Source organism: Acinonyx jubatus, chromosome C1, assembly GCF_027475565.1.
Source record: "Acinonyx jubatus isolate Ajub_Pintada_27869175 chromosome C1, VMU_Ajub_asm_v1.0, whole genome shotgun sequence".
Lineage (NCBI taxonomy): Eukaryota > Metazoa > Chordata > Mammalia > Carnivora > Felidae > Acinonyx > Acinonyx jubatus.
In genome coordinates this window covers 62,953,377-62,975,931 of record NC_069381.1, presented here as the reverse complement: position 1 = coordinate 62,975,931, position 22,555 = coordinate 62,953,377, and the positions used below count along the sequence as shown (strand labels likewise).

At 36.8% G+C, this 22,555-nt stretch overlaps 1 protein-coding gene across 5 annotated transcripts in view; it reads right to left on the bottom strand.

Moving 5' to 3' along the window:
- The window catches only part of ST6GALNAC3 (ST6 N-acetylgalactosaminide alpha-2,6-sialyltransferase 3), a 528,557-nt gene that overhangs the window by 190,726 nt on the left and 315,276 nt on the right, over positions 1 to 22,555 (bottom strand). For all 5 annotated transcript variants that reach the window (XM_027058840.2, XM_027058839.2, XM_027058841.2 and 2 more), the window contains exon 3: positions 5,752 to 6,161. In XM_027058840.2, the coding sequence (XP_026914641.1) occupies positions 5,752 to 6,161 (410 nt within the window). The remainder of the gene's footprint in view (positions 1 to 5,751; positions 6,162 to 22,555) is intronic.

Sequence of the window (22,555 nt, the reverse complement as noted above, 5' to 3'; positions counted from 1 at the left end):
TTTCAGTCCAAGAATCTTTCCACTTTGCCTATTTTCTATTGGTCCAGGATTTCCTGGAGTTATACCTATTATTTATTCTGAGTTATGAATAACTAGACATCTTTGTTTTCAGAGTCCAGGTAGAAAAACAGTACTAGTTTGGGTGAATTAGGCACATTTCGGTGCCTTGTGGCCAACTCTCAGGCTAGCACAGTTTTTTCTTCTATTTTGATTTTGTTTTTGCCCCTGCCCCTTGCTGTCCTCCTTTTGTTGAGGCAGCTTACCTGCCTTGTAACCCAATGGAAGGGACTCTCAGAGAGTTCCCAAATTCTCAGGGCGAGGGGACTTGAAACTTCTTCCCACTCTAGAAGCCACTAAGGGTTTGCAAACCTAAGGGATGTGAGCCAACTTAATCCTAAGAAACTTTCAAAATGGCCAAGCTGAAATAGCAAAACCCAGGCTGTACTTAAAACCATGCCAGATGACAAACCTGTCTCCAACAGAAGGCAGTGAGAAATGACGCCTCACTGATTTTTCTCTCCTTAGGATGGAGTGGGAAAGGATGGAACATGCTGGCAAATATTAAACATGGCAGCCATCTTGATATTTACGAATCAGTTTGCCATTTTGATAGTGTTTTCTGAAAGTGACTTTTGTGCATCCTGTTTCCTAAACAATCCTTAAAAGTAACTCCCTCCCTTCTCAACCTCTGCACCTGAGGCAGTAACATCTTAAAACATTGATCTATTTGCTACTAGCTTTCATTAATTTCATCCATCCCTGAAGGCGGAGCCACATTGGTGCCAGCTAATTAAGACCTATTTAGGGCAGCTCAGGGCCCTTATCAGCCCTAAATTAGCTTTGCGTTTTTAATGGGGACTATAGCTTTCTCAATTATTACTTAATTAAATAATGTGCTTGCATTTGCCAATGTATTTCTAAAGTGGGAGGCAAGCTGCAACTGCCCACCTGCCTACAGGTAAGAAGAATAGCTCCCACTGGCTCTCTACTGCTTCTCCAGGAGAGTTCACATTCATTTTGTGTCAGTACATGGCCAGGCACATAATCGCATTCTTCAGATGCTGAGTGTGGCGCCATGTGCCACTGTCAGCCTGACATCACCTTGAGGGTATTTCAGTCTTAAGATGTATTAATGCAAATGTGTAAATGTCAGCAGGCTAATGTTATTTATGCATACCAATCATTCAAAGAGGGAAGAAAGATCCATTTGGGTCCAGTTTATTTTGAATATAAGACCTTTAATTCCAAAGTTTTCTGATTTGTTGAAGGTTGTTTCCTAGAAAAATATTTGGTTAAGTGAAAATGTAAAGGTGACCACTGTCCGAAAGACCTAGAATTCCAAAGAAAACTGGGCCCCAGAAGATGAAGAGAGAAAAGACAAGCTGCCTTCTCTTTCTTTTTCTCAGCCTTTCCCATAAGGTCACTCTTTCTAAGTGACAAGCGAAATAATTTTAGTCAGTAACTGATAAGAAAGCAAACTAAATTTCATTTGGTTTGAAAAAAGTATTCCAATATGCTTATGAGTTGGTCTAAACTTATTCTAAGAAACTTAACACTATATACATTTCTTTTACTACTTCATGTTTCCACAATGAAGAATCCCTAAAGACAAATTAAAAAAAAAAAGCAGTGGACAAAATGAAAATATGCCCACCTTACGTGGGAGAGAGGTTTATACTTCTTTAAAAAGATTCTGACAATTTGAAGAAGCAAGCTGAGAGTCAAATTTTTTCTTTGAGAAACTCCATTTAGTCATTTTCCTACCATGAATCATTTTAACTACTAGGGACACAATTTTTTTAGATTCTATAAATTATACATCATAATGGTGACATAACCTCTCTGTTAAAAACCTGATGAAGAAAATGAGCACTTGCTAAAAAGTTCCAGTAAGTTCAGGCAAATCAACCAAAATAGCTGTACAACAAAAGTCAAATGAAACTGAGGTCCTTCTTCATTACTCCCTCATGTCTGCAATGACATATCCACTGGCCACATTCCTATTTACTTAGGAGAAAAATATTTAAAACTTTTGTTAGGGTATAAGTAACACACATTTTGTGAGCATGGACCCCCATGAATGCTTGGCATTAATGCGTCTTCTTTGATGTAAAAGAATCTGAAAATGCTGACTAATAATATTGCTGGTTGTGATGTTATTCTAAGAGTGTTGTGTGTATGCTGTGGAATGAAACAAATGAGTAATTACATTGGTGTCTCTAGGACCTGTGATTGCCAACATGGCAAAAAGGAGAAACACATGTAAGATACATGAGGTAAAATTAAAACATGATAGCCCTGAATCTGAATCGGAAGTTTCAGTTTGAAATCATGATGATTTTATCTTTGAACAATATAGGCATTGTTTCTACACTAGCTTTGTCCAATGAAAAGGCCAAGAAACAAAGACAAACCTAGTGGCAATGCACACATGTAGCACCAAGATTTTGCTCTCTTAAATACTAAAAGGACCAAAGTTCTTTGGAGAAATGTCTGGATCTAGCTTTGCATCAGAATCTGTACAAGAAGAGCCTAAATCAACCTGTAATACCAGGAATCAAAGAAGCTATCCAAAATTACTAAAGGCATGTCAAAAGGACTCCAAAACTAATTTGAAGAGGTTCCCATGGCACAAAGTAGGACACTTTGAGCGTAAAGACATAATTCTAATAAATCAAAATATTCCAAATATAGTTAAATATATGTCAATATGTAAACATTGATAGTAATAAACTGGTCACTCTTGGAGGATGCTAGGGAACCAGTGCCTTAGAACTGATAAAGAAAAAGGATTGGTCCTATCTTCTATCTCTTGGTTTAAAAAAAAAGTTAACAAGGACAAGTTTCTCTTTATAAAGTTTCAGCTAATATAAATGAAAACATGAACTATCACCATTTCACAACCTCTAATGAACTACTGAATCTAGACAATGATCGTTAATGACTGCTAACGTAAATGGAGAAAACTGGTCAGTCAGTATACCTGCTGATAGAAGTACCACTTAATGGTCTTGGTAAGAAGAAAATATGGCCTGAATCCAGTAAAGCCTCACTATAGTAATACCAATATACAAAAAACCCCATGGGAGGGTGCAATTAGCAAAAATTAGGTTGTAGAATACTGTATAGTACAAATGATTAGTTTTTTTTCAATAATGGGGGGAGAGAGATATTGATTAAGAGAAATATAGGGGACATATCAATTAGTTGTAATGTATAGATCTTATGCTAATCCTGATTTGAACAGTGTATGGACCTTAATGCTAATTAATCCTAATCTGAATTAAAATTTAAAAATATTAATAAGATTATTGGAAAAGTTTGAAAACAAACTATATAATGTTATTAAAGAAATATTGCTGGTTTTTATGTAGGACAATGGCATTGTACTTATTTTTAAGAATCTTTATCTTTTAGAGATACATGCTGAAATGTTAATGAACAAAATAACATGACGTCTGGCACTTGCTTCTTAATAATCCTTGGGGAGGGAGAAGGCGTGTAGGGATATAGATGAAACAATATTGGCCACGAGTTAATAGTTATTCAACCTAAACAGTGAGTATACAGAGGTTCATTACACCACTAGTCTCTCTACTTTATAATTTTGACATTTTCCTTCATAAAATGTTAAAAAAAATCCTTGTTTGAAATTTTGCAATGAACATCAGATCACTATGGGAAATCCTTAGACAATAAAATCCACACAGCTAAAGTTAGGATACAGATTTAAATTATAGAGCACATAACAGCCTTTGAAGTCATGTTGGTCAACCTTTTGCCATCCAACCAGATTTTACCAAAACCATCCATTCTGCTCATTTCTCAAATACTAGCACAGTTGTCTCTTTCAGTCTGGTTGCAGGACTCTATGATGCAACCAGACATGAATAGACTTGGTGAGGAAAACAGAAGGAAGCATTATAAAATCAATTTGGCTTTCTTCCTCCCTACTTTTATTTTGGTAACTTTACCAAATGAATGATACCTGGACATTAATTTGACCAAGCAAGCTCTTTCCTACTATACAAATAGCTTTTCTCATCACAGCCACCAGGAAAATGAATCCTCCAAAGCTATTCTCTCCCAATGCTTGCTGTACAATCCACATATCTTTGACAGTGTGCCGTCTCACTGAAAGCTCACAGCAAAAGCCAACATGATATAAATACACAGGAGCATATGGCATGCTGAGTGCTTCTCTGATAGCCCCAAATGATTCTAGGGCATATAGTTATGACTGGGGGATACCCTGAGGGCTGACTATGACTAATGAAATACCAAATATATCTAATTAATTGCATTGCTCTGGGCTAATGAGAGACCAGAAATTTCCAACCCCCTTGAGATGGTCATATTTATATAGAATTGTGCTACATACCTACTCCTTTATCCTGCCTATCTCTTTGGAACGCTTATTCCACACTGATTCAAATCTAACTATTGGGATTCTTTTTTAAAACTCTAACAGGGAAAAGGGCCAGCATTATGGTTATTCCTGCCTTGCAATTCATTAGAAGCTGTGCATTTTGGGTGCTCAGAAATAGAAAATGCTATGTTCAACTTACATTATCAATAGGAGAATTGGTCCAGATAAGGTTTTAAAATAATTATCAGCATACAAATTACACCTAGAGATATCAGAAACTTCCCCCCACAAGCACATACCCCAGTGTAATTAAAAACTTAGATTTGATAGTATTAAACAGTGAAAGATACATTTTGAGGAAATCAGAATGTTAATATTGGAATTACAGCCAATGCTCAATTTATCCATGGTATTACATGAATAAGTAAGATTCACACATGACTTAAAACTCTTGCAATTGTTTTCAATATTTTCCTTCAGTGGCTCTTTATTAGAATGAGAAATGTGAACTAATAATTCTACTTCTCTCTCATACACTGGTTGCCTTTCTCAAAAGAAAGAAAAAAAAATGGTAGGCAGTAGAGTCATATGGGAAAGGGGAATAAGAGGGAGCAGAGAGAGGAAACGGGAGATGTAAGGAGTAGGAGAAAAATGAGGTGAATAGGCCTCAGGACAAAGAAGTGGGAAGGGTGTTTTACAGAAGGCTATGGAAAAAAAAATGGATGTAATGAAAAATGCAAATTGGTTTGTTGGATAATTGAGTAAATGGTATTTATACCTCATTTCTCTTCAAGAATCCACTGTTAATGATTTTCAGTAATGCATAATTTCAATATGGTATTCTGCTGAACATACCAACATATCTGTTAGATACCAAGTTATGGTGCTCACGATCATAGGGTCTATTTGCATGCAAGAAGCCGTGCAACCTTATTAGATACCTGGACATATCAGGTAGCCTGTTCTGTCTTGTAGTCTCAGGTAAATTTTTACCACAACTTCCAAAGGAGTTTAGGTCCTAAAGTTCCTTAATATGTCTGTTTTGAAACAGAAAATGTGTAGACTTCCTTTCGGCTAACATCCAATTTAACCAATAGCAAATTGAGCTAAATAAGAACAAATCTAAAGATATCTTGGGGAAGCATCCAGTATTTTTTGGATCCTCAAGCCAATCAAAATGGAGAGAACAGAATGTAGTGTAGGTGGAATAAATGGGGCCTAGCTGCTGGCTCATCAAGTAATCACAATAGTCAAGAAAACAGAACAATCAATTTGAAAAATAACTCTGTTCATTTGATAGCTGGCAAAAGAACTCAGCAAGGAGCTAGCAAAAAAGACAAAGGCTAGACAAAAGACACGAGGCTGCCTCTCAGAGGACTCACCTGTCTTTCCCAGTTTCCTTCTTAAAAATGCCATCACAGTAACTCATGCGCTTCTCTGTGGTCACGTAAATTTGGGCATTCGGGTAGATGTCAACAGTCTTTTTCAACATGTTGTAAACAATGCCGTTGCCGTCTTTCCTCATATTGCGGAAAGGGCCCCAAATAACATAGATAGTAGCGTTTGCTTCCTTGAAAAAATAGTCAGGATTTTTTAGCAAAAGAGGAACACTGGTATGGGACACAACTCGAATCATTGTCATGCGGCCAACATCTTCTTCATAGCCCTTGGTGGGGGCATTGTTCATTCTCCAAATGCAGGATGACTGGTCTATCTCATTCCCCACCTTCTGGCCAGCCATCTGACCTGAGTTTGACACTATGGCGCAGAGGTCACAGTCCAGTTGCAAGGGCTGAAAAACAGAGAAATAAGACAGGGGGAGAAACATGTACATTAGTTAGTTCCACCTATCCAAACAAGTTCTTCTGGGAAGACAAAATTCAGATATTGTGCATAGCTGCTGGGTGTAGGAGTTTCTGAAATATACATACCGATCCTACAGTAGGGGTTATAAAGCTAGGGGCATGCTTCCATTTAACAAGTGAATATAGATTGTTAAGAAATAATTTTATTTAATAATAATTTCTATCCCCTTGTGTCATTTTAAAATTAAATGGAAAAGTAGTCATTTGTTTTCCATTCTAAATAATGACTTTTCATTTCAAACTGTAATTTCAAATGAAATGAGGAAATAGGGAGATTTGATCTCTTTAATAAGGACAGTGGCTAAAAACAGAAATGCAAAGGGAATATATCCAGGCATCAATTCTGTATTTTACTTATATGTATGAATAGTTATATAGCAGTTGATGATGAAAATATGAAAAATTCAGCAAATGATGAGGTTCTGGAAAAATTGTTCAGAACCAAGAACTATTTAAGACAAGTCTCAGGCTAGCAAAAATTTTACAGAAACCCTTAAAAAATTTCCTTGTATCACCATGTTAACTGGCCCTTGTGTTTATGCTTATTTTTGATGGATTAAGAAAGGTTTCTTTTAAGAACTCAGGGAAAGGATATACAGAGATAATCCCTAGTGCTGGCCTAACCACCACCCTCCTTGTTGTAAACCAACGAGGTAACAGAGACTCTGAGGTTAAGCACCAGCTTTCAGAACTTGCAGATGAGAGATTCAAGTTGCAGTGTTAGTTTCAAATCTAGATCTTCTAACTCTAAACCCATTGCTCTTTTCACTATTCCCCGCACTCCTGCCTCTCAAGCAAACCAAATAAATTCCTTTTGTTACTTTCCTCCTACATGAGGAAAAGTCATCCTATCTTTTAAAAGTGATAAAGGAGCAATGCACTTTGTTGATATATATCTTTCTCATCTTCCTTCCATGAGATTCCACATTTTGTATCTGACATTCGATCCTGTATTTTCATTTTTATTGGGCCTATTGGTCATTGGCTCTTCTCACACTGGGTACTGCTCTTATTTTATGAGTTATGTTGTATTTTATTGTTTAATTATGTCTGTCCACTACACCATAAATTCTGTAAGAGGCAATGTTTTCTTCATTTTAATCCCAGAAGTCCTTGGATTACTACAGCTCAGTATATAGTAACTAAATTAGGAAATGAAAGCAATTGAATTGAGATAATTTATTGGAAATCTGAACACTGAACTTGATATTAGGGAAGAAATGGACTTTTCTAATTCATTGAGAATTGTTGATTTAGATGAAAAGAGAAATGTAATCTGCAAGAAACCTATCAATATACAAACAGGTTCAATCTAGGTGAGTAAATGGAGAGGCAAAGTACCTCAGACAAGTCACCTGCATAATTACCACACAACTGTATAACAAGACGTCTTTCCTATCAATGGTAGGAATCCAAAGTAGTTACTGAGCAACTATGATGTACCATGTTCTGGGGGTTGGGGTTTATTCAGTTGTGAAAATCTTAAGTAGAAATCCCTGACCTCATAGATCTTACATTCAACTGGGGAGGAGAAAGGTAATAAATGAATCAGCATAGTATATAATACGATAGATGAAGACAGGTGCTAAAGAAAATTAAAGCAAGGAAGGGGGTTAGAATGCGTGTGTGTGTGTGTGTGTGTGTGTGTGTGTGTGTGTGTGTGTGTTAGTGGAAGGATCAGAAAAGGTCTAGGGGTGGGTGGGGAATGATATTTGAAGAAAGACTTGAAGAAAGTAAGAGGGCTGGCTTTGGGGATTTGGGTGAGGGGAATATTCCTGCAAAGCAAAACCAAAAGCCACTATAAACGCCCCCATGGCAGGTAGGAGAGGAACAAGGAAGAGAGCAGTGTGGCCTGGCAGAGCATTGTAGAGAGCCAGTGGGTACTGGGGTCAGAGAGATGACCAGGGAGACATCATGTAGGCTCTTTTACTTAGGAACCTTTGGAAGGCTCTGAATGGGGGAGTGGCTGATCTACATTGTATTTTAACAGCATTGGCTGCTATGTGGAAAACTGACAAAGAGGAGACAAGACTGCTGGCCACAATCATGGCATGGTGTGTGGCATGATGGTGGCTTGGACGACATCAGGTAGCAGAGGAGGTAGCAAGACGCTGGCCACACGCTGGCCATATTCTGAAGGTAGAGCCAATTGGGTTGACCGGTAGATGGAATATGAGATCTGAGAGATAGAGACGAATCAAGGAGAACTTCAGATTTTTAGCCTAAGCAACTGGAAGATTGGAACTGGCTTTAAATAAGAAGCCAAAGGCTTGGGGCGCCTGGGTGGCTCAGTCGGTTAAGCATCCGACTTCGGCTCAGGTCACGATCTCGCGGTCTGTGAGTTCGAGCCCCGCATAGGGCTCTGGGCTGACGGCCCAGAGCCTGGAGCCTGCTTCCGATTCTGTGTCTCCCTCTCTCTCTGCCCTTCCCCCGTTCATACTCTGTCTCAAAAATAAATAAACGTTTAAAAAAAAAAAGAAGGCAAAGGCTTGAGGAAAAGGACAGGATCAGAGGAGGAAAATGAGCACATTTCCAGCTCTGTTAGATTTGAGATGCCTTGAACACAGACTCCCACAGCTAATGTTGTAACAGAACTACTCAAACTGCTTTAAACACTTATTTTTTCCTGATTATTGAAATAATATGGGCTCATTGTAGAAAACCTGAAATAAATAGATAAAATAGAAAACTCTCTATATTTCTGCCACTTGACAATTGCTACAATATTTTGTGGTATTTTCTTCCTTCTAGATACATTATTTTAGACAGATTGAGAAATATCATTTATAAAATTTGGCAACCTTTGTTTTTCATTTAATTTCACATCATTAAACTCTCCCATGCCAGTATACAGTCTTAGAGATATTTTCAATGTCAACACAATATTCCATTTTGTGGGCATACCATAATGTACCTGTTTGCCCACCACTGGGTATTTAGTTATTATCTGAATTTTTTGTGTGTGTTATAAAACTGCTTTGATGACCATCCTTGTATTTTGGATTCTAGCATTTATTAAGTTAACTTAACTGTACTTCTTTTAGTTTTTATTGTGCACCTGTGAAATATGCTAGGTGGACAAAAGTATTTAATATCAAAATTAAGGGTTTTGAAAACAAACTTGACTTGTTGAATCCACAAAGGTCCATTTATGAAATGTCTCCTTTTTCCCATATAAAAAGAGACTTCTTGAGCTGTTAGAATCACATAGGGATTGGACAGGGCTGGACATTAAATACCACAGCTCAGCTGTGGACTGGATATTCCGCTGAGGTCTCACCAATTATGAAGGGTCTTAAAACTCTGCTATCAGAGGGACTGTCCCTCACCCCTGCTGCAATAAGATTTCTGAAAAGTAGGTTAGAATAGGTCTGCTCAAGGTGAGTGAGTGTATTAGTGCACTTAGAAATGGGTCCTGTAGATTGGTGCCACAGTGAAAACTTCACCGACGGTCAGATGGTGGCATAAGTGGATACCTCTTGGGACCAGACATTGATCTAAGACCTTCATGCATCTAGGAGCCTACAGTTTTTCAGGGCAAGAAGGAAAACACGATATTCTTTCTGCCAGACGATTTGCAGCAGGGCCTCACATACATTACACTTAGCTAAGTCCTCCAAACCCACTTAGAGTCATGCAAATCAATGCCTGATTTAAACTGTGTGTGTCATATGGCACACTCCAACTTATCACCAAGATGCATATGGTGCAGGGAGGTTACATTCCATTTTCTGTTCCAAGAAGTTGCTTCACTGTATAATAAAAGCATTTTTTTGGGTATGGCCTCTACAAATTAAAAAAAAAAATCAAAAAGAAAGGAGAGAGAGAGAGCCTTGGATGTGTTCTGCTCTACAAATTTGCATCGGATTTCCTAGTTGTTAGAGTGAATTAGTTGGTTGTGCTGTAACAAGACTTAATTTAACTAATAAGAATCAGCACACTGGCTTCACTTGACAATTGTAACCTCTGAAAGTGATCAATTAAGACATCACAATCTGTTTCATGACAACATATCGGGATGCCGCAGCTGTGCAGATTATGAGGTCAGCAGCTGACTAACAACTTGAGGGCAAACATTGGCAACAAGAGCCTCTTGTTTATGTAACAAATATGTAATTGGGCAGAATGCTAGGAATGTAATGGCTTGGGGGGATAGGTGGTGATCTTTAAACTGTCCCTTTCTTTTATATATTGTCACCATAGCCAGAGTCATAAAAGCCTTCCACATACGTATCCTGCTTGGCCACTGTCCTGCCTAGCTGCCTGACCTCCTAAATGAGGTAGCAGGAGATGTGGCTGCACATGGTGACACTCTATTTGCCACTTGGCTGCAGGGACCATTTTACAGTATGCTGGGAGAGCAGGGCTGGATGAATGAAACATTCCTAATCATAATCAGAAGCTGCAGGTAACACCAAGAGCTTGCTAAGGCCCAAGGGACTCATTTATACCTTTGAAGACACCTCAAACTACGGTAAGCCATGATAAAAAAGAAATACCTAGCAATGAACGGACGGTTTGACCCAAGAGCTGCTCTTATCTGGTTAGCTCCGTTCCTTTTATTAGCTTTATTGCTGCATCTTGTGATCTCAACTTTCTTTGTTAAAATGTACTGCTATTTCTCGAACTCATTTATATTATTTGACTTGGGGCCCTTGCTCGAAAATGTATTCCATATGTTTCCACTCGTTCGGTTCTGCCTCAGTAAGCAGTTTCTTCCCAGATTGAGGCCCTGAATTTTCTGAGACCTTTGGAAAGATTTAGCCAGCTCCACTTTATCAAGCCTTATCTTAATTTTGAATACTCCTTTTTAGTTGCCTTGTCCTTATTTTTTGTTTCTTTTCATTTAAAACAAACTTAACCTCTTCATCTTTTTTTATTGCACACTCAAAACATCATCAAGGCAAATGCTTCGGTTGGGCTCGCACTGTGTCTATAAACCGAGATTGCTGCAATATTCAGCTGACTGACTGGGCAATTGTGTCCCCGTTAAAAGAAAGCCCACAAACATCAAACATTTCCTTTTATTTAAAATCTAACACATTGAGGGACGCCTGGGTGGCTCATTCAGTTAAGTGTCCTACTTCGGCTCAGGTCATGATCTCGTGGTCCGTGAGTTCGAGCCGCGCATTGGGCTCTGTGCTGACAGCTCAGAATCTGGAGCCTGCTTTAGATTCTGTGTCTCTTTCTCTCAAAAATAAAGTTAAAAGAACATTTTAGAAAAAAAAAATCTAACATGTTGAGAGGCACCTGGGTGGCTTACTCAGAGTGAGTTGATGGCTCACTCTTGATTTCAGCTCAGGTGATGGTCTCAGGGTGGTGGGATTGAGCCCCATGTTAAGATTCTTTCTCTCTCTCTCCAAAAAAAACAAACAAAAAAAATTCTCTCTTTCTCTCTCTAATATATATATATTTAAATTATATGTATGTATATTATATGTATGTGTGTGTGTGTGTGTGTGTGTGTATGTTGATTTTTTTTTTAATGCTAAGATCACTACATTTGATTTGGGTATTTCTCCCTTGCAAAAGTATACAAACTCTGTACCTGCACATCTGGTTATGAACACTCAGCTTGTGGAAAGTTAAGAATTTGCTGACATCTATTAAGCAACCAAGTAATTTTTCCTTAGTACTTATTCTGTGAAAGGCAGCATGAAGGATAAAATAATTTTAGAATTCTAATCAGTGTGAGCTTTTAATCTTAGTACACAGCTCTGAGGCATAGTGGAGTTCGATGATTAACTAGGGTCCATTCATGCACTATTTTAAAGGCCTGAGGGATTGCCTTGAAAAACAAGTCTTTTCTCTGCTAAAATGAATCATGACATTTGCCTCCTTACAAGAAAAAAGGACTCGGTTCCTGTCTTGGGCACGGGAAAGGATGCGAGAGGGAGGAAAGGAAGAAACAGTGAGAAAGATAAATAAGCTTTGTGTATTATATTTATTGATAGAAACATAATTGAACACCTATTATGGGCCAGTCACCCTACCCAGCACTTTATTACATAATTCCATTCATTCTCATAATAAATTCTTTATAAGTTACATTTTTATTTCCCATTATAGAGTTGGGAAAATTGAGATGAACATGATATCCAGTGGGTACCAGATATTTTTCAGGTTAAAAAGAGGAGTATATGTTACCTTATATAAAATGTACTCATAGCTAAGAAGGAAATATTTATTATTAATTTGCATTATTCCTAATATACATATGGGCAAACACCTCAAGTCTCACCCAGTATTGTATTAAGATTATTTATATAAAATTATAAATTGATGCTTTTAACAACTTGGTGAACAAGAATTTCACCAAAAGAGGACAATGTTTCCCAACTGATGAAAGGCTCCTTAGGAATAATAGGGTTTTCATATGAGCAGAATTAACCTCTTTTCTCTGGCAATGGTATTAGCATGGCATATGGAATTATGTGGAAAATTTTTTATTATTTTCAATTTGAAATATGGCTGTAACTTCAGTCTAAGACAAACTAATCACAACCAATTTTATTAGTCTCAGATGGTTCTCCACATCTTTTTGGTTTTAATCTGTTTATTTTGAGAAGGAGAGCATGAGTGGGGGAGGTGTAGAAAGAGGGAGAGAGAATTCCAAGCAGGCTCTGCACTGTTGCACAGAGCCCGACTGGGGGCTCAATCTTAGGAACCGTGAGATCATGACCTGAGCCGAAACCAAGAGTCTGATGCTCAACCAACTGAGCAACCCAGGCAAACCATACCTTTATTTAATTTCTTTTTCAAAACTTTTTCATAACAGCAGTGAATTGTATTTCTTTCTGAAACATTAAGTGATTATAGTTCATGTCTGAGGTAAAAAAGGCCATGCCAGATGATGTTTTTAGAAACTGTTCTCTGTGGCCGAAGGGAATATCTCCCCCCATATGAAAACCTCCTTGAGGTAAATACACTTTAGCAGCCCACAATGCCTGCTTTCAAGTCCTTGGGAATCCAAGGTAGCTCAAGACTGCCAAGCCATTCTCTAACTCAGTAGTCATTCTCTCCTCTGTACTCATAAAGATTCCAGAACACTTGCTGATTGGGATCCTGTGTCCCTAATGTCTATTTTTAATTTTTACTTTATTAGAAGCATTAGTGTTTGGCACAAAATGAATTCTGTTTGCAAACCCAAGGAAACCAAGAAGGTCCTATATTCTCTGATCCTATGGGGAAGGGTAGGAGGAAGGTTGGCTACTCTTTCCTTCTTTTTAAGAATGTGTGCATTTTTATAATTAGTCAGCTTTATTTTTCTGTGTTTAAATATTATTTAAATAGGCTCTAGAAACCAATTTACCATGACATGCCCTATTGATCCTTACCTGGTTAAAAAAAAAAAAGGAAAAATTACCCAAACTAACAGGCCATTCTCTCTGATTGGCAAGTTTCCTTTTTTTTTTTTTTTTTTTTTTTTTTTTACTTTTCAGTCACTTTTATCTTGAAATTAATACACATATAGCTAAAGAACTCTCCTGTTTCTCTCTCTCTCTCTCTCTCTCTCTCTCTCTCTCTCTCTCACACACACACACACACACACACACACACACATACACACTCATACACACACAGTTACCCTCATCCAGCTAATGAGATCACTCACTCTACTGGCCACTGTTTCCATCCTGCTCCTTACCAACTGCTCTGGAAAATTCCCCTTCTCTCTTCTCTGGGTAAGAACCTGACGAATTGTCCTGTCTTTTTTGAATGATATATTGGGACAACTGCCAAGCACTTTACATTTTAATCAGCAAGAAGAATGAAATATTTAACCTTTCTTTTTTTTCTCTGTGAATGAGCATATAGACAAGATAATTAGAGCTTATAGAATAGATAATTAAAATCTGTGAATTAGAACTTGCAAAAAACAGTGTGGTTTCTCCAGCAAAGAGAAATGGCCATGTACGAAAGGTCACCTGTCAACCAGTTCTAGTTATTAAATCTCTGTATTTATCACTAAGGTGGCTCTATGGAAAACGAAGGTCAAGACATTAAATTATGAAACAGTAAGGATTAGAAAAGGTCACCAAAAACTCAAGTAAAATTTAACCAAACCTGCTAATTCTGCACCCTAGAAGCAGGCAGACACAGCCGGGGATGAAACGTAACACTAGAGAGTGCAAATCTATCTCCCCATTTTAGCCCCTAAAAACGAATTTCTACCTGATGCCTTGAAGTCTAAATGAAACTCGCTCATCGCAAATAAAAACAGGAGCTTCGATAAATATTTCAGAATGAAAATCATGTTTGAATCGAACTAGCTTAAATTATTAAAAACATTTTTTTACATTAGTCTAACGGTTGCTTTCATTTCAACCATAAGAATGCAATTTAAAATATTGGCCACAGGGCACTCCTGGCACCCTAAATGCTTTACAGGACAATTAGCAACTCACCACTCACTAATTTACTACTTTAATATTGAAACAAATGAGATCTTTGCTTTTCATCATCCAATTTGAATGAATTTGAACAAAGCAAGTTGAACAAAGCTCCAGAGATGCACTCTCCAGTTTGCTGTCATTTATTTCTCCACTCTTCATGAATGTTTTTAGAGTTTTAGTTTTAGAGACTTCAACATGTATAATGATGCCATTGGGGAATAGATTTTGCCTTTATTCTCCTTGATGTTCTTTTGAGGTCTTTCAAGTAAAAGGTACAAAAGAGGCATTAACAATCTGGCATTGTTTTTATTGCTTGACAAAGAAAAAAATGTATTTTAATTTTTCCCGTGTTTCAGGAATGATTAAGCAAGCTGTTTTCATCTACATCAAGTCACTTTCAGCAGACCTCTAACTGTGAGCAAAGAATTGTGAAGACTGTTCTAGAGAGAAATCAACACAGTTCAACCAAGCCAGCTTGTAAATGCACTTCTTTGCCCCTCTATGAACCAGCATCTTTCAGTTAATGCAGCTTTCAAAAGTAGTGTATATAAATCACATATTATGAGTAACAGCACATAAAAAGACAGATTTGATAACCCACAGTTTGGCTCTGATTCTCTGTGGATTTGGGATATGGCATCTACCTTGATTCCTACCTGGTGGCATTACATCTAAACATAAAACTTAATATGGGGGTACATAAAAATGTTAATGTCAAGAAATAATTCTAAAACAGGTAACATAAAGCTATGTTTCTCAGTTGCCATAGATGATGTGTTCTTTTTATTTGGAAGTTCCTTGAGGGGAATGGATCTGTATAATCATGTAGGCATGCCAAAGAAAACAGCTTGCACTCTCTGGACTGGAAAGCAAAAAACAAGTCTTCTCAAACCAAGAGTTTTCTCCTACAGGCTGGAATAATGAAATAATTCACACTTTACTATCACTATTAGGTCATAAAATCTGACTAATTTTGTGACCAACTTACCTCTGGATTCTTTTCTCTCAGGAAGATGAGCTCAGGATAGTTTGCTAACATAACATCCCTCTATGTCATACAAAGAAAGTAAAAAAGAACACTGATTCATGCTACAGTATTAGTATCTTTTTCCCCCAATTAGTTTATTTTTTTTTTTATTTTCTTTAATATAATTTATTGTCAGATTGGCTAACATGCAGTGTGTAAAGTGTGCTCTTGGTTTTTGGGGTACCTTCCCGTGGTTCATTGCTTACATACAACACCCAGTACTTATCCCAACAAGTGCCCTCCTCAATGCCCACCCACCATTTTCCCCTCTCCCCCCACCTACCCCTGCATCCACCCTCAGTTTGTTCTCTGTATTTAAGAGTCTCTTGTGGTTTGCCTCCCTCCCTCTGTTTGTAACTATTTTTTCTCCTTCCCTTCCCCCATGGTCTTCTGTTAAGTTTCTTGAGATCCACATATGAATGAAAACATGATAATTGTCCTTCTCTGATTGACTTATTTCACTCAGCAAAATACCTTCCAGTTCCATCCACGCTGCTGCAAATGGCATGATTTCATTCTTTCTCATTGCCAAGTAGTATTCCATTATATATATAAACCACATCTTTACCCATTCATCAATTGATGGACATTTAGGCTCTTTCCATAATTTGGCTATGTTTACAGTATTAGAATCTTAACATGTCACTCAATTAGGGACATGGTTCTCAACTGAACTCAACAATAACCAGGAGAGCTTTTAAAAAATTATAATGGATATACTCCACTTCTGACCAGTGGAATCAGACAACTCTTGAGGATGGCACCTACAAGTAAGCATTTTTTTCAAGTTCCACAGATGATTCCAGTGGGTATCTAGGTTTGAGAAACACTTTCCTAGAGGAATCAGCAATGATAAATGAGGAGACCATAATGCCAGATTAAAGAGATGAAAAACAAAATGGTAAAGTTGGATCCCTGGGGTACTGTGTGGAGAAGATCCTAGGGTAGTAAATCTTTCCAATTACAACCTCGACTACTACCAGCTAGATTGGTAAGCAGCACTTACCACTGAAATCAGGCCAAGAAGTCAGATGTCATGAAGAGCATATGGAGAGGATATTGCAAGTATGCATGTAGTACCAAGCATGAGAACTTTTATTTCCCACAGAGTTATGTTTATTATAGAGCATTAGAGATCTTCCATATGTTCTGGCTAAAATTTGCTTTGGAAGCATGGAAGAGAATTGTGTTGCCTGAACAATTTTCTTAATTGTCATGTGGAATTTTGGCGAGCATTTAAGGCTAGTGACAAATTGAACATTAACTAAATACAATCTTTCCCATCTTGTTTCATTTTCTAGGCTGAAGGATGCTTTGAGAGGAAGGGGTTGGTGGAGATGGAGCAATGGCAAATATCAGAGAAGGGCCCATGAATGGAGTGAGAACCCAGGGAACATAGGAGTCAATAATTTAAGAATATAGTTTAATGGTTATCCTTTGAAAAGATAGAGACACCTCTTCCTCTGAGACAGGAAAAAAGAATTAAGAACGAGAGGAGAAAAGACAACCTTACAAGACATGACTGCAATTAGAGTTCACTCAGGATTCCCTTGCATTTCTAAAAAGCAAGTAAGGGTTAATTATGGAAAGATGGGATACTTAGAGGTAAGGTTAACAGACTTTAGGAGAGGGATGAACTTTTGAGAAAGAGTATTTTGAGCAAGAATAAGAAAGATTGCAGTAGTGCCACAGCTGGAATTCAGAAATTACAGATTTTTGATGAATGTATTGAAAGGTTATACATTCTTTCTAGTGCTGTTCAGGAGCACAGAGACAGGAATGAAGAAACTAGCCAGCTTGATCTAGAGCTGGAGATTGTGGTAAGTGATAGACTGAAAGTTCGCAGTTGAGAAGTAATTATGAGCACTAGTAACATGGATCCCAAGCAGAAAGTGGAAGGAAATGGTGGCAAAATGAGCAAGTGGAAAAGATAAGGCAACATGAATGTCTTAGTGGGGTTATGTTCATTCACTGGAGACAGGGAGAGCATGCATGTACTGTATGTCCTAAGACTATGCTTATTTAGGAATAAGAAAAAAATGTGGCTTATATAGGCTTTCAACTGGCTCAGGCTTCAGGAAATAAACTATAGTATAAGTCATTCCTTCTAGTTTGGAAATGCAAAACCAAAGTACGAGGGATATTCAAATTCATTACTGTTAACAAGTACCAGCATGAGAATATCTGCTTCAATAAATTAACTTATAAAATTCAGACAAACTTTCCATGGCAGATAAAAGAGCTGGAAAAAATGTAACAACAATCTGTTTAAGATCATCCAAGACTTAACATAGCGAGAAATTGCCAGCCTACAGAAATCTGGAACTCAGGGAGGTAGACCAACACTAAAGGCTGCTTTTGCCCTAGAGGCATTTGTGGCTCTGGAATAAATGGTTGAGTTCTGCTTCTGGCAGAAATCAGAATGCAAATTCCCAAAGGGTAAATCAACATCTACTTTGTTCTAGGACTCCTAAGATGTGTGCTAAAAATTAGTTTGAAATAAACCAGTCTAGCAAAATTTGTCATCTTTTTTCATGCTGGTTGGTTGGCTCTGAAAACTTCAATTTTGGAAATTGCATTATGTAGTCCTGGACTTCTCATAGCTTTAGACACCTGGAAAAAGCAAAGAAAAATATCTTCTCAGGAGGAAGATAATAGCATACTAGGCCTCAAATTATTGCTACAAATAAAATTGTAAATACAATGCCCAACAGACAATCTAAAAATCCAGACACATGAAAAGACAAGGCACCAATAGAGAAAACCAAAAGCAAGAGTCCCATGGGAGCTCCACAAATGGAATTACAGGGCATAGACAGAAACAATCTATGTTCACTACATTCAAGGAGATAAAAGCCAAGTGAAATACTGGCAGGGAAATGAAAACTATAAAAAGTGATGGAGTGTACATAAAAAAGAACCACTTAGAAGTTCTAGAACTGATAAACACAATACAAGAAATGAAGAACTCAATGACTGAACATATATTTATCTGAAATACCAGAGGAGAGGAGAAATGGAACAGAGGACAATGGCTGAGAATTTTCTACAATTTATAAGAATCCACACATTCAAAAGGCTGATGACTCACAGGCAAAATAAATAAAAAATAAATCTATATCTAAACATAGTATAGAGAAGCTTCAGAAACACAAAAACAAAGAGGAGATTCTAGAATTAAATTTACCATAAAATAGCATATAATTTGGGAGGCTGTAAGTGGACTTAAAATACTTTCAGTTTCTTCCATAGTCATGGGAAGAGGGTAAATGTGCCAAATAACATTATACTTTCATAAGCTTAGATGCTGTTCTTAGGGCAGTAGTTCTCAAATGTTTTGGTCTCAGGTGCCATTTATACTCCCAAAATTATTGAGGATTCCAAGGATAGTTTGTTTACATAAGTTGAACATATAGTGATATTCACCATGTTCAAAATTGAAAATGAGAAAAATTAAAAATATGAATTCATTTAAAAATAACAAAAATACTACCATATCATATTAACATATCACATTTTTAATGAAAAGTACTATATATTTTACAAAACCATAAAAAGAGTGAATTTATATTACATTTTTGCAACTTTCTTTAGCATCTTGCTTAATTGAAGATAGCTGGATTCTCATATTTGTTTCAGCTTTCAATCCATTACAAATGTGTGTTTTGGGTTGAAACAGAAGAGAAAAAAAATCCAGCTTCACACAGATATGTAGTAGGAAAGGGGGGATAATTGTAGATATTGTTCCTTGAATCTATACCAAAATTGGCAATTTCTTAAATTTTATTCACAATATGGAACCTGAAAACATATCAATAAAATTTTCTACTATTACATTAGAATTCATCGGTCAATCTTACACTTCTCATGCATCTTTAACACTGTGCATGCATGATTTTGTAACATCACACCCTGGTTTTGAAAAACATTAGTGCAACGACTAATGAAGATATTTGAAATGTTGAAGTTTTCCAATATATATTATAAAAACATTCATTGATAATACCACTGATCTCATCAGAAAAGTCTTTAAGTTTTCAGAAACCAGAAAGCTGATGGTAACAAATACAAATTTTCCAAAATGCTAATTTTGACTTGAAGGCTCAATTTTTGTCATTAGTAAAATATGCTGCCTGTTATTTTCTTGAAATGACAGGTTCACGTCATTCATTTTCAAGAAAATGTCTGCCAAATACCTAAATCCGAATATTCATAATTTGTCTGTTGGCTGTTATTTCAAGTAAAAATGGTATTCAATGAAACTTGCAACACATATAAAATTTTTCAGAATAAAAAGTGTTGGGGAGAAAACTATATCAATGTAATTTGTAACATTAACACTCAAATCATATAATCATCTCAAAAGTAAATGCATACAAGAAATATCATCTCAGTAAACACAGAAAAAGAATTTGATAAAATTCAATACCAACTAATGATTAAAAACTTTCTTTTAAAGGGGAAGTAACAGGGAGCTTCCTTAGTCTAATGAAATATTTTCTACAAAACAAAAATTCTAGAGTCAACATTGTACTTTCATATTTAAATTTTTTTTAAGTTTATTTCTTCTTGATAGATAAAGAGAGAGAGCATGAGCAGGGGAGAGGGAGTGGCAGGGGGAGACACAGAATTTGAAACAGGCTCCAGGCTCTGAGCTGTTAGCACAGAGCCCGATGGGGGGCTCGAACCCACGAACCGTGAGATCATGACCTGAGCCAAAGCTGGATACTTAACTGACTGAGCCACCCAAGCGCCCCAATGTACTTTCACATTTAATGGTAAAATGCTGGAAGCTGTCTTTCTGAAATTGGGAATAAAACAATTATTTCCACTATCACCACTGTTATGTAGTATTACACTGAGGTCCTAGCCAATGCAGCAAGGCAAGAAAAAAAATGAAAGGTATAAGGATTGGAAAAGAAGAAACAAAATATAATTAGTCACAGATGATATAATATTAAATAATGCACATGTAATTTGTTATAATTTTTGTTGGAGTTAGTAGTATTGCTAGATACAAATCACTTATATTTCAATGATCTCAGCAACAGTGAAAATTGAAGAAAGTGTATCATTTATAACTGTCTCACAATATAAAATACCTAGGAATAAATTTAGTAAAAGATGTGCAAGACTTCTGTTGAGAAAATACAAATTTTATTAATAAACATTATCAAAAACTCATATAAATAGAGATATAACATGTACATAGACTAGAAAACTTAATGATGTAAAGATGTAAATTGTCCTCAAATTGATCTATAGATTCAAAGAAATCTCAATCAAAATCCCCAAATACCACAGAATTCTAACATGCATATGAAATGCAAAGGGCTAGAAAAGCTAGGACACCCTTGATGAAGAACAAGATGGTACTGGCACAGGATGGACAAAAGAGACCCATGTAACACAATAAAGGCTCTAAATAATTTGGAATCAAAGTGCCAAGCTGAGTAGTGGAGAGAGGGAAAAAATCAGGCTTTTAAAAAAGTGGAGTTGGGGTGCTGACAGCTCAGAGCCTTCAGATTCTGTGTCTCCCTCTCTCTGCTCCTCCCTGCTCGCGCTCTGTCTCTCTCAAAAATAAATAAACATTTTTTTAAAAAGTGGACTTGGAATAATTGAATTTTAAAAAGTAAATATAGACCTTTCTTTATATAATGCAGGTGAATTGGAAACTTGTATCTGAAAGACAGTAAAGCTCTATTGAAAAAAAGTAGGAGAGAACTTTTATACCTTCAGAGTAAGAATATTTTTTTCTTAAAAAAGATATGAAAGCACTAATAATAAAGGAAAAGATTCAGAAAATAAACTATATTAATTTTAAGAATGGCTGTCTTTCAAACGACAACATTAAGAGAGTAAACAGGCAGGCCACAGGTGTGTGTGTGTGTGTGTGTGTGTGTGTGTGTGTGTGTATCTTCTCTCTCTGTAAGGTATGTGTGTGTGTGTATGTATATACATATACATATACATATACATATACATATACATATACATACACACACACACACATATATACATATGTATGTATATATATACATATATATATCCTAAAAAGAGTCAATATACAAATATATAACAAATCCTTACAAGTCAATAATAAAAGATAGACAAAGCAACAGAATGATGGGCAAAAGATTCAGTCATTACATAAAAGAGGAAGTTCAAATGGCAAATAAGTATCAGAAAAGGTGATCATCAGGGCACCTGGGGGGCTCAGTTGGTTAAGTGTCTGACTTCAGCTCAGTTTATGATCTCATGGTTTGTGAGTTCAAGCCCCGCATCAGGTTCTGTGCTGACAGCCCAGAGCCTGGAGCCTGCTTCAGATTCTGTGTCTCCCTCTCTCTCTGCCCATCCCCACTTGTGCTCTGTTTCTGTGTCTCTCAAAAATAAATAAATGTTAATTTTTTTTAAAAAAAGGTGCTTGTCATTAGTAATCAAAAAATGCAAATTAAAACCATGAGATGTTATTGCACCTCTGTCAGTTTGCTTGAAATTAAAATATCCAACAGTGCTTTCAACAATAGCCAAAGTATGGAGAGAGCCTAAATACCTATCAACTGATGAATGGATAAAGAAAATGTAGTTTTATACATACAATGGAATATTACTTGACAATGAGAAAGAATGAAATCCTGCCATGTGCAGCAATATGGATGGAAATGGAGGGTATTATGCTAAATGAAATAAGTTAGTCAGAGAAAGGCAGATATCACATGTTTTCACTCATATGTGGAACTTAAGAAAGTTAACAGAAGACCATGGGGAAGGGGTAAAAAAATAGTTACAAACAGAGAGGGGGGGAGGCAAACCACAAGAGACTCTTAAATACAGAGAACAAACTGAGGGTTGATGCGGGGGGATGGGTGATGTGCACTGAGGAGGGCACTTGTTGGGA